General features: G+C 40.1%; 1 protein-coding gene across 8 annotated transcripts in view; it reads left to right on the plus strand.

The window, feature by feature from the left end:
- IFT80 (intraflagellar transport 80) overlaps positions 1-13,753 on the plus strand; it is a 47,563-nt gene extending 33,810 nt beyond the window's left edge. For 4 of the 8 annotated variants that reach the window (XM_065844625.2, XM_071812746.1, XM_071812745.1 and 1 more), the window contains 9 exons: positions 262-425; positions 3,573-3,637; positions 3,927-4,062; positions 5,526-5,673; positions 6,390-6,561; positions 7,535-7,624; positions 7,722-7,894; positions 9,008-9,131; positions 11,852-13,079. In XM_065844625.2, coding sequence (XP_065700697.1) covers positions 262-425; positions 3,573-3,637; positions 3,927-4,062; positions 5,526-5,673; positions 6,390-6,561; positions 7,535-7,624; positions 7,722-7,894; positions 9,008-9,131; positions 11,852-11,965 — 1,186 coding nt within the window. In that variant the 3' untranslated portion in view covers positions 11,966-13,079. Of the gene's footprint in view, positions 1-261; positions 426-3,572; positions 3,638-3,926; positions 4,063-5,525; positions 5,674-6,389; positions 6,562-7,534; positions 7,625-7,721; positions 7,895-9,007; positions 9,132-11,851; positions 13,080-13,391 lie in introns of those variants that run through there. The other 4 variants (XR_011740556.1, XR_010651838.2, XM_071812744.1 and 1 more) reach the window with 4 other exon arrangements.
- Positions 13,754-15,260: the final 1,507 nt, after the last annotated feature.

Below are 15,260 nucleotides of genomic sequence, written 5' to 3' on the forward strand. Positions count from 1 at the left end.
ACCAAGAAGAGCCTGGCTCCATCCTCCTGACACTCCCCCTTTATATATCTGTAAACATGAATGAGGTCCCCCCTCAGTCTCCTCTTCTCCAGCTCCAGAGCCCCAGCTCCCTCAGCCTTTCCTCACACGGGAGATGCTTAGAAATTATGTAGTTTAACTGCAAACAATTGCAGGATATTAGACAACTACCTTCCAATTGTTGAAACTGTCGCTGTGTTTTTCTATGTTATTTAGTGATTGACCTTTTTTATTTAATTTTAGGCATTTTCTTCTAGTAGATGGTGGAGGACTTTATTTATATTCATATGAAGGAAGATTAATTTCCTCTCCAAAATTTCCAGGAATGAGAACAGATGTTTTAAATGCCCAGACAGTATCTCTGAGTAATGACACTCTAGCGGTAAAAGACAAAGCTGATGAAAAGGGTAAGTTCTCTGTTCTAATAGTTCCACATTTGCTAATAATTCATTAGGAGGTTTTCAACATCATCTCATTTAACTTTACTTAGCATAGTTATGGTTAAAAAGGAAGCATAAAACGTAAACAATTTATCCATGAAATAAATTAAAGATAATATTTATTATAAAAATGAATTAAAATGGTGGGTCTTGCATAACTTTGATTCATAAAAGAGAATGAGATATGTCTGTGAACTTCCAGTTGTATGTGATGCATCAGAAAACCGTGGAACATTTGCAATAAATATTTGAACAGGAGGTTTTTAGTCTCCGACGTGATTTTCCAAAGTCCCTCAGCAACGTTTTTCTGCTTGACTGCTGCTGGTAGAAGCTACCGGAACATTGACTGTGATTAATTGTAGTTCTCAGATGTTCTTTGGTTTAGGGTTTTTTGGGGTTTGTACATTCTATATGCGGCTGATGTGAACACAGTTTTGAGGCTGTGATGTGGGTCAGTGGCGTGTTCCTGAAGATTTTGATGCTATTACATTTTGTGTTTTGGCATCAGAAGTCCTATAATTCTGAAGCACAACATGGCCAAATGAGCTTCAGGTAGATTTTTGCAGTAATGAATGGTAGGGGAATATCTTCTTGTCAGTCAGCTTTTGAATTTCCTTCTATTCTGTGATACAAATGTGTAAATTTCAGTTTTAAGTGTCACTTGCACTGCTGGAAAACTTCCATGGTTCCAACTGACACCAACTCCATCTATTAGCTGTAACTCTCTCCGTTATCCTAGACTTAATGATCAGATGTTAAACAAGTTCAGAATTTTAAAATGATTTGTCTTGCAGCAAAGAAGAATCGTATTTCTCTTTTTCCATAGAAAATGAGAAGTTTCAGTGTGAAGTACAAAAGACAAAAGAAGATCCTGATTATTACAGGCAGGGAGTTAGTCCTTTAGTACTGATTGTGTGGTAGTTTTCTCAGCATGTAACCCACAACTTAAATTCACTCAATCGCTGAAAAAACCCCTTGTGATAATCCTTTGAAATATCCCTCCCCAAGCAAAAGAAAAATTAGGTGAGATTTTTCTCCCTTCCTTGTAACAAAGAAATTTTACTACTCTGTACAACTTATATGTATAGGTTTTTTCTTGTGTGTCCTTATCTTTTATGTGAAAACAAATACTTTAATTATCCCACAGCTGTATCAGAGATACAGAGATCCCACCAGTAGTGCTAAAAAGCCTTATATAATATGCCAGCACATGGGAAAACACATTCCTGGCCCAGGGAACCGTGGCTTATCCAGACCTGTTTGTTCTTCTCGACTCATCCCAGCAGAGCGTTTCTTTTCCATTGCCTTATTTTGAGGGCAGGTCTGTTTTTCATAATGCACTGCTGTATAGAAATAGAAAATATAGAAATATCTAAGCTTGGTTTGCTACAGGAAGCCGTTTTCATGTTGTGTTCAAAGTAAGAGAATGCCCTTTGTACTTTACATTGTTCATTATTGAAAAGTCAAGCAATTTTTCTTATCCGTTAGGTACAGTGGTTTTCTTCCAAACTTCCTTAATCTCACTTCTTATATCAGATATAGTAGCAGTAAAATTGGCCTGTATAGCAAGATCAAAATGCGTTTCATGCAGGGAGCCATGCGTAAAAGTGAGAAAAATAGCACTTCTCAGGAACAACGCGTTTCCTTGTGCATATTCAGCCAGCTGCCAAGGGCAACACTTGTGCAAAGCCCTTTCGTTCCCTCCTCTGCAACCTCAACCGCTGCTTTCTGAACACCTGCTTTTACAGTTTGGGTTTGTTGCTTTATTTTTTTGAAATCTACCTGTTTAACCATTGACCTCAAACCAACATCCTGTGTCCTGGAGAGAAAGTGCGCAGCAGGATTAACATGTTAACATCGCCATCCTTTGGAACCAACGTGTATGTTCACTTTATATTCCATACTTACAGGTAACGCGTAGGTGCGATGTGTCCTTGAACACCCAAAATGTTTGTGTCCTGTCTGTGTTTGCCATGAACAAACATGGAATTGTGTGCTTTAAATTCCAAGCCGGTGTTCCTTATAATGTTCCTTTTTTCTCTAGGTTTGAATACTCAACCCACATCTGTCTGAATTCGTGTGTATATTCACAGCCTATATATATAAAGTGTGTATGCGTAGGTGGATGTATGTGCATCACACGCGTACATGTGTTTATACAGAGATAGAAAGAAAGAGAAACTTTATTTTTAGGCAGGTTGCAAATTGAAGTCTTCGCTGGATATCCTGGAAATACAGACGATGTGGGTGGAGGGTTTTTGGAGGGTTTTTTTTTTGCTGTCTTTTTGAGGGTGAGACAGGGAGAGAATGAAATAGATGGACTTTTGGTAAAGATTGCAAGAATTATATATAAAATTCAAGTATATCTGGATAAAGCAGATCCTTTTTGAGGAAGCCAGCTGGTAAGGTATTATCATCAACCGTATCATCACAGCAAGCAGAAATCCTAAACTGTCCTGGAAGAAAATGTGCATAGGGAGCACCGTATGAAAAATTCAAACTAGAGCAGGTTATTAACAAAATAGAGAATGCTTCTGAAGACTCTTTCACCCCATAGTTCGAAGGACAGCTTTCTATATATCTGATACTAATTACTTTGGGGAAATATATCAGTCGATTGTGTCACTTTCTATAAACTTTCATATTCATCAAAATTGTGGGTTAAGATTGAGTAAATCTTATCAGATAGCCCTAGTAATATTATTTTATTCAGAATGCAGGGTGTCAACTTTTATTGGGTAGAACTCAGTGTCAGTTCTGCAAAGAACCATTTGGGCTGGGATGGGAAGTAAAACATCCATGTTCTTAATTCCGTATCAGTCCATAATATCATGGTTCAATGGCTCTGAAAATAACAATATTTGAGGGATTTCACCCATCACTCCGATTGCAAAATGAGACTGTTCTGAAGCTCAGCAGACTAAGACAGTTACATTTTCCCAACTACAAGATTCTTATTGGAACAGAGTGTGAAAGTCGCTGGTAAATCTGGCACGCAGTAGTAAGTATCCACTTGTAGTTAAATTATATTCTGAAAATCAATGGAGCTGCTTGGAAAGTCTGTAAAGAACTGTTGCTTTTAACTAATAAACCATGTACTTTTTTTAACTTCAGTTATCTACATATTTGAAGCTTTATCTGGAAAGCCGCTGGGTGACGGAAAGCCTCTAACCCATAAGGTAACCTGAAGGATATCTCTCTTTTTTTATTATACTTCGAAATTAAGAATCAATAATGGATTTCTTCAATAATGGCTCTAATAACCTGTTCAATGATTTACAAAGGAGCTTGACAACTCTAGATGACTCTTAAAATCAGATTCCTAATGCATAAAGTGTCTTCACAATCCAGTGTTTCAAGAATTTTGTGCCTTGTTTTTAGGAAAGCCTTCATTTGTTTGAATATCACATGCTTTCTGTGATATGAATCTCCAGAATAAAAATCAGATACTTTCTTTTTCCTTTTCAGACGGAAATTGTGGAGATCGCTTTGGACCAGAAGGGACTTACAATTGAAAGGAAAATAGCTTTTATTGATAAGAACAGAGATCTCTATATTACTTCAGTTAAACGGTTTGGAAAAGAACAGAAGATTGTCAAAATAGGTAAGAAAAATTGAAAATAATGTTTAACTGCATGCTAGCAGGCAAATAGATTTTTCTCTGGTACAAGAGACAAAGTACTGACCCCTGAGGCACTGCACTAGATCCAGGCCTCAACTGGACTCTGCCCCATTGACCTGGGGCTTCTCTCTGGCTTCTTCCCTTCAGCCAGTTCGCAGTCCACCTCATTACCCGCTCATCCAGACCGCACTCCCTCGGTTCAGCTGTGAGGATGCTGTGGGAGACTGTGTCAAATCCCTTACTGAAGTCAAGGTAGACAACGTCCACCGCTCTGCCATCATCCATCTGTCTTGTTATGTCCTCATAAAAATCAATGAGGTTGGTAAAGCATGACTTCCCCTTGGTGAAGCCATGTTGACTGCCCCTAATGACCCTCTTATCCCTGATATGCCTTGAGATGGCACCAAGGATGAGTCGTTCCATCAGTTTCCCAGGGGTGGAGGTGAGTCTGACCGGTCTAGAGTTAACCGGGTCCTCCTTCTTGCCCTTTTTGAAGACTGGAGTGACATTTGCTTTCCTCCAGTCCTCAGACACCTCTCCCGTTTCCCAAGACTTGACAAAGATGATGGAGAGCGGCCCAGCAATGACCTCAGCCAGCTCCCTCAGCACCCACGGGTGCATCCCATCCGGACCCATGGATTTATGGATGTCGAGATTGCCTAACTGCTCCCTAACCCAGTCCTCATCAACCCAGTCAAACTCCTCCATTGTCCTGCCTTCCTCTGGGGCCTCAGCGGTGCGGGGCTCCTCAGGACAGCCTCCCACAGAGTAGACAGAGACAAAGGCGTTCAGTAATTCTGCCTTCTCTGTATCTTCTGTCACCAGGGCACCCACCTCGTTCATCAGTGGGCCTACATTGCCTCTGGTGCTAGTTTTATCTGCCACGTCCTGGTGATGTCCCTGATCCGGGCTCCAGGTAGACTGCACACTTCCCTACGATGAGGGTCAACTCTGCAGACTGTGCCGTCCATCCCTCTCAGAAGGGAATTGCCCACTACAATTACTCTTCTTTCTTTCTTATCTGAGGTTGTCTTGAGGCATGGGGTCAACTGCCTCTTTCTATGTGACCTTGGAGGTGGGCCTTGCACCACTATCTTTCAGACATTTTTCTTGAGTTCATAATATGTTTAATTAAAACTTTAAATGCTCTAGACAGATGCATGATCTGGTAAGTACGAAGGTGCAGTCTGACCATTGTTTTAGTTTTGATCTTCGATCTCGAAACTACGTCCAAAAACCATGAATCTGAAAAGAACTTATTTCAGAAAGAGAGAACTGCATTTGGCTGAGAGTCTCTAAGATGTTACCTTACAAACTAGGGGATTAAAACCATTCCTTAGTAAGAATGACTAATAATTACTCTTTTCCTAGGGTTTTGAGAAGCGTAGCTTTATTTTTGAAGTTTCCTATGGAAATGCATTTTATTCTGTTATCTTTAAATTAAGGCACAATGGTTCAAACCTTGGCTTGGAATGACACGGCGAACATTCTTTGTGGGATTCAAGATGCCCGTTTCACAGTCTGGTACTACCCCAACACCGTCTATGTAGACAAAGACCTTTTACCAAAAACTCTGTATGAAAAAGATGCAAGGTAATATATCTTTTTTGATCAAAATACTATTATTATGTATTTTAACTGGTTTACTCATTCCTTAAAGAATTTAGAAGCTGGGGTTGCAACTCTTAAGATTCTTTTCATGTTACTACTTCTTGATTAGGAAATGAGGAAAATGTGGTTTAAAAGTTGAATTGACAATGTGCAGTTAAACAGTAGAGTAGTGTTTCTATTTAAAAGCAAAACTTTAATAATATCTCTTGAAATACTGCCTTAGTTGTTCATTAAAAAAACCAGCCAAACAAAAAAGATCTGTTGGAAATTAAAAGTATTGAGATATTAGGTCATAGATAATATGATTTCTAGCTCAACTTTACATGTTGACTTCAGCCTGTATACTTTGCAATACGAAATTCCTCAGAAAGAAAACCTGAATTCATTATTTCATTCTAAGAGTTATGGGAGCCCAAATATTTTTCACTGAAAAATGTATTTGACATTTTTCGCACAAATACCCAGTTTGCATTTGCTTCACAGCCAGTAGATGTGCATAACTATAATTTTATATTTAGAGAATGTTACAGATACCTGTTGGGTAGAACTGTTGAATAAGTAGGTGCTTAGATTTATATATGCTCCGAAAATGAAGTATAATCATATTATAATTTTGAAACAAAGATTTCTTTAAATTCCTAATGTTCTTTTTCGTAAGAAATTAGTTAATGTTAACTCACCTTTCTTTCTCTGCCCAGTGAATTTAGCAAAAATCCCCAGATTGTACATTTTGTAGGAAATCAAATAACAATTAGAAGAGCAGATGGTTCACTCATTCACCTTAATATTTCACCTTACCCTGCGATTCTTCACGAGTACGTTAGCAGTTCTAAATGGGAAGATGCTGTCAGGTTGTGTCGCTTTGTCAAGGTAAATGCCAAGTTATCAGGAACCTTTAGATATAATTTCGCTGTAATATTTATGTTTTCAAATATTACTTTAATAATGATAATTACCTATCAGATGTTGCATCTCATTTCCATTCTTCTGCTTTGTTGCTCATTATTTTGGGGCTGGCCCAGATAAAAGACACATTTTTTTTTCATAGTTACATAATATAATTAACTTCACGATTGTCATGATGCATAATAAAACCAGTGAATCTTTGTAATAATAAAGTAAATCTTTGAAAAGGGAAAATATCAAAACGCCAGGATTTTCCTGAGTATTTTTGAGTTAGTGGAGTTTCCTTAAGGTTGTGTAAAAAACCTGTTAAATAATGAAAATAGAAAACAAAGGGTTTAATGTTGTTGTTATTATTATTATTATTATTATTGCTACTGCTACTAAGTTTTTCTAATTCTTAATTCTAAACATACAATGTACTGAAAATATCACAAAGGAGACAGAACTTCTGAAGCATGTTCATAGTCCATTTTACAGTCAAGTGATTTTTTCCCTTTCATTGGTAGCATGTTTATGATAAATGTACAATTATTAGTAGTAGTATTGTGGTTCCAATATGGTTATTTGTGAAGGCAGATTTTTAAAATCAGGTTTATAAGCACAAGCGGGGCTTTGGTGTCCAGCACAATTCCACAAGCAGTGATGAGGACACCGGTGACGTTATCATTGCTACTATGGCAGGAGCTCGTTAGTGGCCAAGATGCTGAAAACTAATGATTCATTCAACTACAAGGTCTCATTGATCACAACATCAATGTTTTTATAATGGAGTTCTGAAAAATAATTAAGTAGTGACTTTCTAATAAGAGCTGTAGAGCACGAGGCCATGAATGGTATGGATGATTTTCAGGACTTGTGTATTTCCTTTGAGAAGTCATTTTTAGCATTTTAAGAAGCGTTTGGAGTTTTAGGAGTTGATTTTCCTTTTTCATTTCAGGATCAAACGCTGTGGGCCTGTTTAGCTGCCATGGCGGTTGCCAACAAGGACATGGCCACAGCAGAAATCGCCTACGCGTCCATTGGCGAGGTACGAGAATTGAGCTCGGTATTTCCCGTTAAATTGCCACCAAACTGATTTGATTAATGAATTCCCATTACTAAACTACTGTCCATCTCGTTTACAGATTGACAAAGTTCAGTATATCAATTCCATCAAAGATCTCCCATCGAAAGAGTCGAGGATGGCTCATATCCTGCTGTTCAGTGGGAACACCCAAGAAGCTGAAACCCTCCTGCTTCAAACAGGCCTCATTTATCAAGCGATTCAAGTCAACATTAATCTTTACAATTGGGACAGGTAGTATTTCTTCAAACACAATATGTTCATAGCAGTTTTATCGAGGTAACCTGTAAATTATTTAAATCAGTTGTTTCGTTGCATGTACTGAGATGACTAATTTCCTATGCCCTGAGCTGTAAAAAGATGAGGTAAATCACATCCTGACAATAACCAAAAAAGGGTTTTTTTAGAAGATACAAGTATTCTGTGGTAAAAGTCCAAAGCATGCTTGGAAGCATTTTTAAATAACATTTTGCTTTTTCATCGTTATTAACACAGGAAAGTCCTTAGCGATACCTCAAACTCTATGTGACCCTCAAAGAATTAAGGCTGTTTCGAAACGTCTTGTTGCTAAAAATAGATCAGTGGCTATTCAGACTCGCAGCGCTGTGTAGGTGGATGAAATCGGAATTAAGCCTGAGAAAACAAAGTAGGAATTTCTCCTTTAAACAAAAACCCACGTTTTCTAACAGAATCTTCTGAGGCCGTTTACTACTAATTTCTCTCTGCTGTTATATCACTGTGGGCAAAAAGTTGATTTTCCCCCACGTATCTGGGGTTTTTATTATGTTGCCTAATATGTATAAGCTAAAAGCTGTGTATATCAAACATAAGTATTCCTTGAGAAGAAAGCAGATGTAAGAGTAATCAATTATATTAATACTACTCCGATGACTAATCTTTCCCACCTATAGAATATTCGTAAATGCTGTGTAGCAAACACCATAAATGTGTATTTATGACACTGTTCAGAAGCGATTCCTGACTATAGTAATTAAAAATCATTACGTTTTCCCCTTTATATTGAGAATGCTAAACTCTAACCATTCTGTCTCATGTCCTTGAAATAAAGCCTCCTATTGTCAAACTCCGGTGATGTGATGAGGTTGTCAGCAGAAATAATTGTTGGATATTTGTCATTGCATGCATCATAAAGCAGACAGCCTTCTTCGCTGGCTACTTTTAACCTCCTGTGACTGATACTAATATAAACCTGCTTGGCACTACAGATTAGGAATCTTTGCCTGCAGCCCAAACACTTTTCAGCGTATCGTTCTGCAAAACCATGGTGATTGTAGTTGTGCCAGAGCGTTTATATAGCCTGACAAGCCCATTTCTGTTTTATTCCAGGGCCCTAGAACTAGCAGTAAAGCACAAGACACATGTTGACACAGTCCTGGCTTATCGACAAAAGTTCCTAGAGGACTTTGGTAAAAAAGAAACGAACAAAAGATTTTTGCAATATGCAGAAGGTGTAAGTATTTCTCAGAATTATTCCTGCAGCTTTAGGTCAGGCTGCTTTTGTAGTCAGTTTGGCGGGGGGAGGTGGAAAGTTGCTCTTACATTTTCGTTCTTTGGCTCAAATGTGGACCAAACTATGAGGATTTTATATCTAAGTTCATAGCTTGATGTGTGGCTACTTGGCTAGTAATAGTTGTGTATGTGTTTTATTTGAAGGCACAGATACAGAATGTAGAAATATTGAGTATCTGGCAAGGAGTTTACAAATGAAAGCACGGTTGTTTTCTATAAACAGGGAGCCAGGCCTTAGTATGGTTGAATGGGTACCTCTTAAATGTCTTCAACATCTTCATGTAATTTTATGGATAGCAACAATAACAAACTTTGAAGGTATCCAGACTGTATTGAGTGAACTATGAACCATTCTGATAAGCAGCTAAATACACAATTTCATCAAACCTCTGGAAACTCCATCATCAGGAGGTCATTTCAGTTGATTAGCATTTCACGAAACCTAAAAACTGAGGGCAGATCTTAGAGTTTATAAGCCAAGAGTATCTTCGATGCCACTGGAGGAGTTCTGCGCGTTTCCTTCGTGAGCAGCACCCACACGTGCACCTTCGGGAGCAGTTTCATTGAGCAGCTCTCACGTCCTTCCTGCTCTTCCCCTCTCTGCTCCTAAGAATTCTGAGCCTGAAACTGTAAAACAAGACGTGTTCTTGGACTGTGTCAGATCCTTTCCTCTGCTGTAGCTGATGGATCAAGAAATACAAGCAAACAGCTCAGATCCTTTAATTGGACACTGCCCATTACACCTTGAATAAAAATCATTCTAATGTAAGTCATTAGCTTTTAGCACTTTCAATGATGCTTCATTTCCTAAACAAGAATAAAAATCTGCACAATATCTAGCCCCCGATGAACTCTTCTGTAGTACTTTACCTAGAAAACATAGAAAAATAACAAAACAGATTCCAGGCACTTGTATCATGCAGCAATTTTGGCTGCTATACTGGAAGTTTCTTCTACAAACTTTAAATCCATTCTTGAGCAAAAATCATGATGCTTCTGAAAGAGACCTTTTAGATAATACTGTCTTGTCTTTAAATCATCAAGAACGCCGCAGCTTCTGGAAGGGTTCCCATGCGGTGACAGCAGAGTGATGGGAGTGGAGCCTGTTTCATTTACACTCAGCCTTGAAACTTCAGTCTCAGGCTGCGGATGGTTCCTGAAGTGAAGAAGTTCCTTCTCCACATCCACGTTCTGGAGGTCTCGTCTGCTGGATCTGAAACTAAAAGGGAACCTACTTAATGAAGTGGATTTTAAGCTCTTGGCTACAGTAGTGACTAAATTCTTAATGCAGCTTGTTAGACTCGTATAGCAAGTTAGAAGGAAACATTAAGGGCATTGAAGGGAAAAGCAAGATTTTGTGCTGCTATTCCTTCTCAGAAAAGAAAAAGAAGTCTCACTTCTCAGCATCTAAATTTCCTTCAGGCTTAAGTAGGAAGTTCCGTCTTTTCTATACTGCAGCTGAGAGCACTGATCTGCGATCAGATACGGAATCTAAACAACGTGCTCTGTTGTTATATCTCACCTCTTTATCTATAAGGTATTACAAACCTGATGTGGACGCTGAGAAGCAGGTCCAAGGTGGCACTGGCAAGGGCTGGTGGCCTCGCTGGCGAGGAGCTCTCGGGGCAGGGTGGCAGAACAAGCCCTGTCCATGAGATGTTCCGCATCTGCCTGACATCTGTTCAAGCAAACACATTCTTTCGTACAGCTCCATAAAGATTTCAGTCATCAGATCCAAAGCACCTGGACTCCGTAAATGCGTCTCGAATGGTGGGATTAACCTTTTCACATGAGAATGTGGGTATTGCAGTTACATCCCCCCTCCTAGAGAATCTTCCTTGTAATTTCGTGACTTAGTTAACAGAGTAGCAGCTCCTCTGAAAATTCCCTATGCAGCAGTTCAGATATTTTCCCATCTCATCTTTGACAGTCTTAATTCTCTAGCAATGAAACTGAACTTCGCAGTTATATTTTTGGACATGTTTTGTAGTCATCAAGTCCAGTATGATCCATTCCTTCTTGTCAAGCATTTTTGAAAGAAGGATCACTGTTTCACCCCACTGTGCCATGAATATTGCACTGTGCTATTGTCTGAAGTTTCACTGAAATAGAATACGGCCAGAAGACGATGTTTCTCTGCAGATGGAGAAATGCCAAGATAAAGCTAAAACATTTATTGATGCAGAAGACAAATTTCAGGCAGAAATCTGATTTCTGTTATATCCGATAACCGGTGTAATATGCTATCAGTTTACTCAGAGGACTTTAGGTGCAGTCAAAAGACATCACTGCGTGTATTATTGACATAATATATTCTCCATAATAGGACACAGATGTCATTACATTTAAATTAGATGCAAGTTGATCCAGGTTATTTTCCTGTTTTAATGTTGGCTTTTTTTGCCAGGCACAATGAGATATATTAGTATTTGTTAAAATACATCAAGCTTGTTTTATTTTAAAGGTGGAAAGCTCGGTTTGTTAGAACTCAGCTGTGCCTTCATACATTCCATTAGCGTAAGTTGTCACTTATACATGGAGCATTATATAATAACTGATATGGTCGCTTTGTAATTGTAACTTCAAATTGTCCTGTTATTGAATAGCTATCTCTGTATAATGCTGGTTGACCTCTGCATGTTTCCTTTTCTGTTCTTACAGCTGGAAGTTGATTGGAATAAAATCAAAGCCAAAATAGAGATGGAAATTGCCAAAGAGAGAGAACGAGCAGCAGGCAGCCCCTCCGTGAGAGCCAGTGTGACCGTGCAGCAGTAACTGTCCCTTGGGCACCTGAAGAAGTGCTTCTGGAATATTTTGTACTGGTATATTTTGATATAAATAAACAGATAAAAAACCACAGCGAACATTTTGCAGAGAACAGGAGTGGGACTTGGTGTAGTTCTTGTTAATTGCTGGATGACGGGCAGAATTCTTTATTTACTACAATCTCATTTTGAGCTGGGTTTAGGTTGTGATGCCCCGGTGAGCAGCTACATTGTAATCCCTAATAAATGTATGAGGAAAAAAGGGAAATTAACTGTTTTTCTTTTAGTGGCTTTTAAACTTTCATTGCCATTAAAATGACTTAACTTTGCTTGCCTCTAATTAAATAATCGTTTCCCTGTCTAAGCACCTAGTTAAGTAGTTTGGTTGTTTCTGCAACCTCAGGGACCTCTGAAAAGACTCATTTAAATTGTCTGAAAACAAACGTAGTAAACTCTGAAGTGTTGAAAAGGTAAAAAGGAGCTTGCACTTATAAAGGACAAAACAATCTTTCCCTCACGTTACAGTGATACATATTTCTGCTCCTACACACGTACTAGCAAGTTGTTCAATAGATGATTTCAGATAACTTCAGCAACTCAGGTTTGTCACTGTAGCAAATTATTTAGCAATAAAGGTTATTTTCTGAGATAATGTCAGGTGTTTGAAATACTATGGGATGCGCTTTGAGTGTGGTTTGAAATAACCAAAAGTGTTGTTGGTTGGTTTTGTAGCATCTAATGCATAAAACTGGCAGTGGTATTCAAAGCTTCCTTAATGTTAAAATATCATAGTAATTTAAAATAGGGAGAATCTTTCCACATACTTTTTTTGCCCAAAACACTTGATTTGAAAATATTGTTTTTACATTTGTGATATTTCCTCAAGACACATCTTTCTTTGTTTTACATATAGACATGGCTGCATATGTTACATGTCCTTTGCAGAAGCCCTTTGCGTTATAAATAGGTGAGCAGGTTATTCATAACTGACACTGTATATAATACGTATCTTTCAAATGTTACCATCAAAATATTAAATATCTGTATTTTTTGAAACATTGTTACATGACACTTTTTTGCGTAGTTCCTGAATTTTTTAATAAAAACAGATATGGAGTTTTTAATGTATCTAGTAGATGATGCATTAGGTGATCTCCATTGATTTACCAGACTGCTAAATAAACCAAGACTGTTGATGTAGCTGGGCCATGGACTGACGTGGCAAAGTGAACACCTTCGCCTTCCATCGACTGGCAGAAAGCACTTACTACCTCCAGAACCAACCCCAAAATAGCCTTAATGGCAAGTGTTTCATGTTAAATTGATGAAGCCTGGCGCGGACTTGCATGCGCCGTAAGCGGTTTTTGAAGCCCTGTCCAGTGGGGATACAAAGTTCGGGTCTTCAACTCAATTTTGCTCTTTTATTCTTGGGCCAGGTGGAAATGCAGCAAATTCAGCTTCTTAAAAATGCCCGATGCAAGAATTAACCATTGTGAAGATGAGAGAAAACAGGGACTTCTACGAGAAATTTCTGATGGGTGCCCACAGTGATCGCAATGAAAAGCAGGGAATGGAGCATTTTGGGAGCATCCTCTTGGATTTGGCAAAAATATAATTGGAAATACTGCTTTAAACCACATTTTAAGTGTCATTTGGGCTCCAGTTATTCCAGGTAATGCGAGTGGTTGAAGAAACCTTCATTTTTACCTCTAGCTTAATTTTGTTACGGTTTGCATATTTTTAACGGTTCAGAAGAAAAAGGAAATAAATACTTTTTTGTGTTCTGGTATTACGTCAACGAGACTTTGGTGCTTGGCTGCGGGTTTGATTCTCTTTGTGGCCTCTCTCTCCTTTGCTTTTTGCCATCTGCAGATGGGAATAATGTATTTAGCCCTGTTGCAGGGCTGGAGTTTGGATTCCAGGATAATGTTCGTAATGCGCTCGGCCAGCGGAAGGGCTGGCGAATTATCGCTTTGAAGGTTTTCAAACCCCAAACTAACAAACATCAATAAACCTCGTGGCACTGGATGAAGATGGCCACGGATTATACAACATTAGCCTTCATTTCGTGTGGCTACTAAGATGCAGAATTACCCTTTTATGTAGCTTATTTTATTCAACAACACAGATTTTTAAAAAGGTCCTAATGTCCCTCCATGTATATTGACATGTATCCCAAGCCCTGGTTCTGCAGGATGAGGAATGTGTCTCTTGCACCTAAAATCATTTACTGTGAGGGGAGAATGAGCATCTCACACTCGATCTTGTTGGGAGCCCCTTAGCTGGGACCCACAGACCGAGGTAGCTGGGTTTTTGGAGGGTTTGTGGGCAGGAATCCTGGCAGTGCCCAGCACCCAGGTCTGGCATGGCCTGTGCTGGGCTGGGCCATTAATTTCCCTTAGAGCTGAAGTGATCCCAGGTCACCTCAAAGAAATAAGAAGCATGGTACCAGAAGGTGCCTAGATTTTATTAGCAAGCTCTGGAGGTTGTTCTCCTCCATTTGCCTTGCTGACAAAGATAAGGTCGCGTACAACCGCGGCACGATGCCGAAGGGACAGGTCTGATGCTGCTTTCCCCACGATTTGGGGTGCAGGAGGTGCCAGGATCGCTCTGTCAGGACAACTTTGTGCAGTCATGTCCATGCAGACCCTGCGCACCATCTCCTGCTGCTTCCACAGACGAGCAAACTGGGTGTTCCTGAGCATGTGCCCAGGCGAGGGGAGCTGCCTTCTGTCACCCTGTGAAGACCATGTCATTGTACTGGAGGTCATGTCATTGTATCAGAGGTGATGTCCCCAAGTCGGCTTCCTACTGGATGACTTATTCCTCTTCATAACAAGGCCTGATTGAGGCTTGGGGGCTGAGCAGCTCTCTGGCCACTGCGCTGCCCAGGCTGTGTCCCCTGGGGAGGTGAGCAGGAGCTCCCCAGGCTGCAGATCCCTCCTCTGCGGAGCCCAGGTGTCCTGTCCCACTGGGAACACCAGCATCAGCTTCCCAGGCGCAGCCGCACGCCCGTCCATGGGCCCTGGCAAGGCTGTCCCTCCTGGGAGCCCTGCACGTCCCTTCAGCGGAGTCCAGTGTCCAACAAACCATCCGTCTCTGGGCGCTGCTGGACAACCCTCCCAGGGGACAGTGTCTCCCTCGGGGTCCGCAATGTCCCTCCAGTGACCCCCGGTGTGTCCCTGCCAGAGACCTCCGTCTTGGGCACCGCATCCCCCGTGGGGACCGCTGCCTGTCCCTTGGGGAGGTTCGGGATTCCCATCCGGCGGCGACCGCTGTGACCCTCGCTGTCCCCCCCGCCACCC

Source organism: Patagioenas fasciata, chromosome 9 (assembly GCF_037038585.1).
Source record: "Patagioenas fasciata isolate bPatFas1 chromosome 9, bPatFas1.hap1, whole genome shotgun sequence".
NCBI classification, from domain to species: domain Eukaryota; kingdom Metazoa; phylum Chordata; class Aves; order Columbiformes; family Columbidae; genus Patagioenas; species Patagioenas fasciata.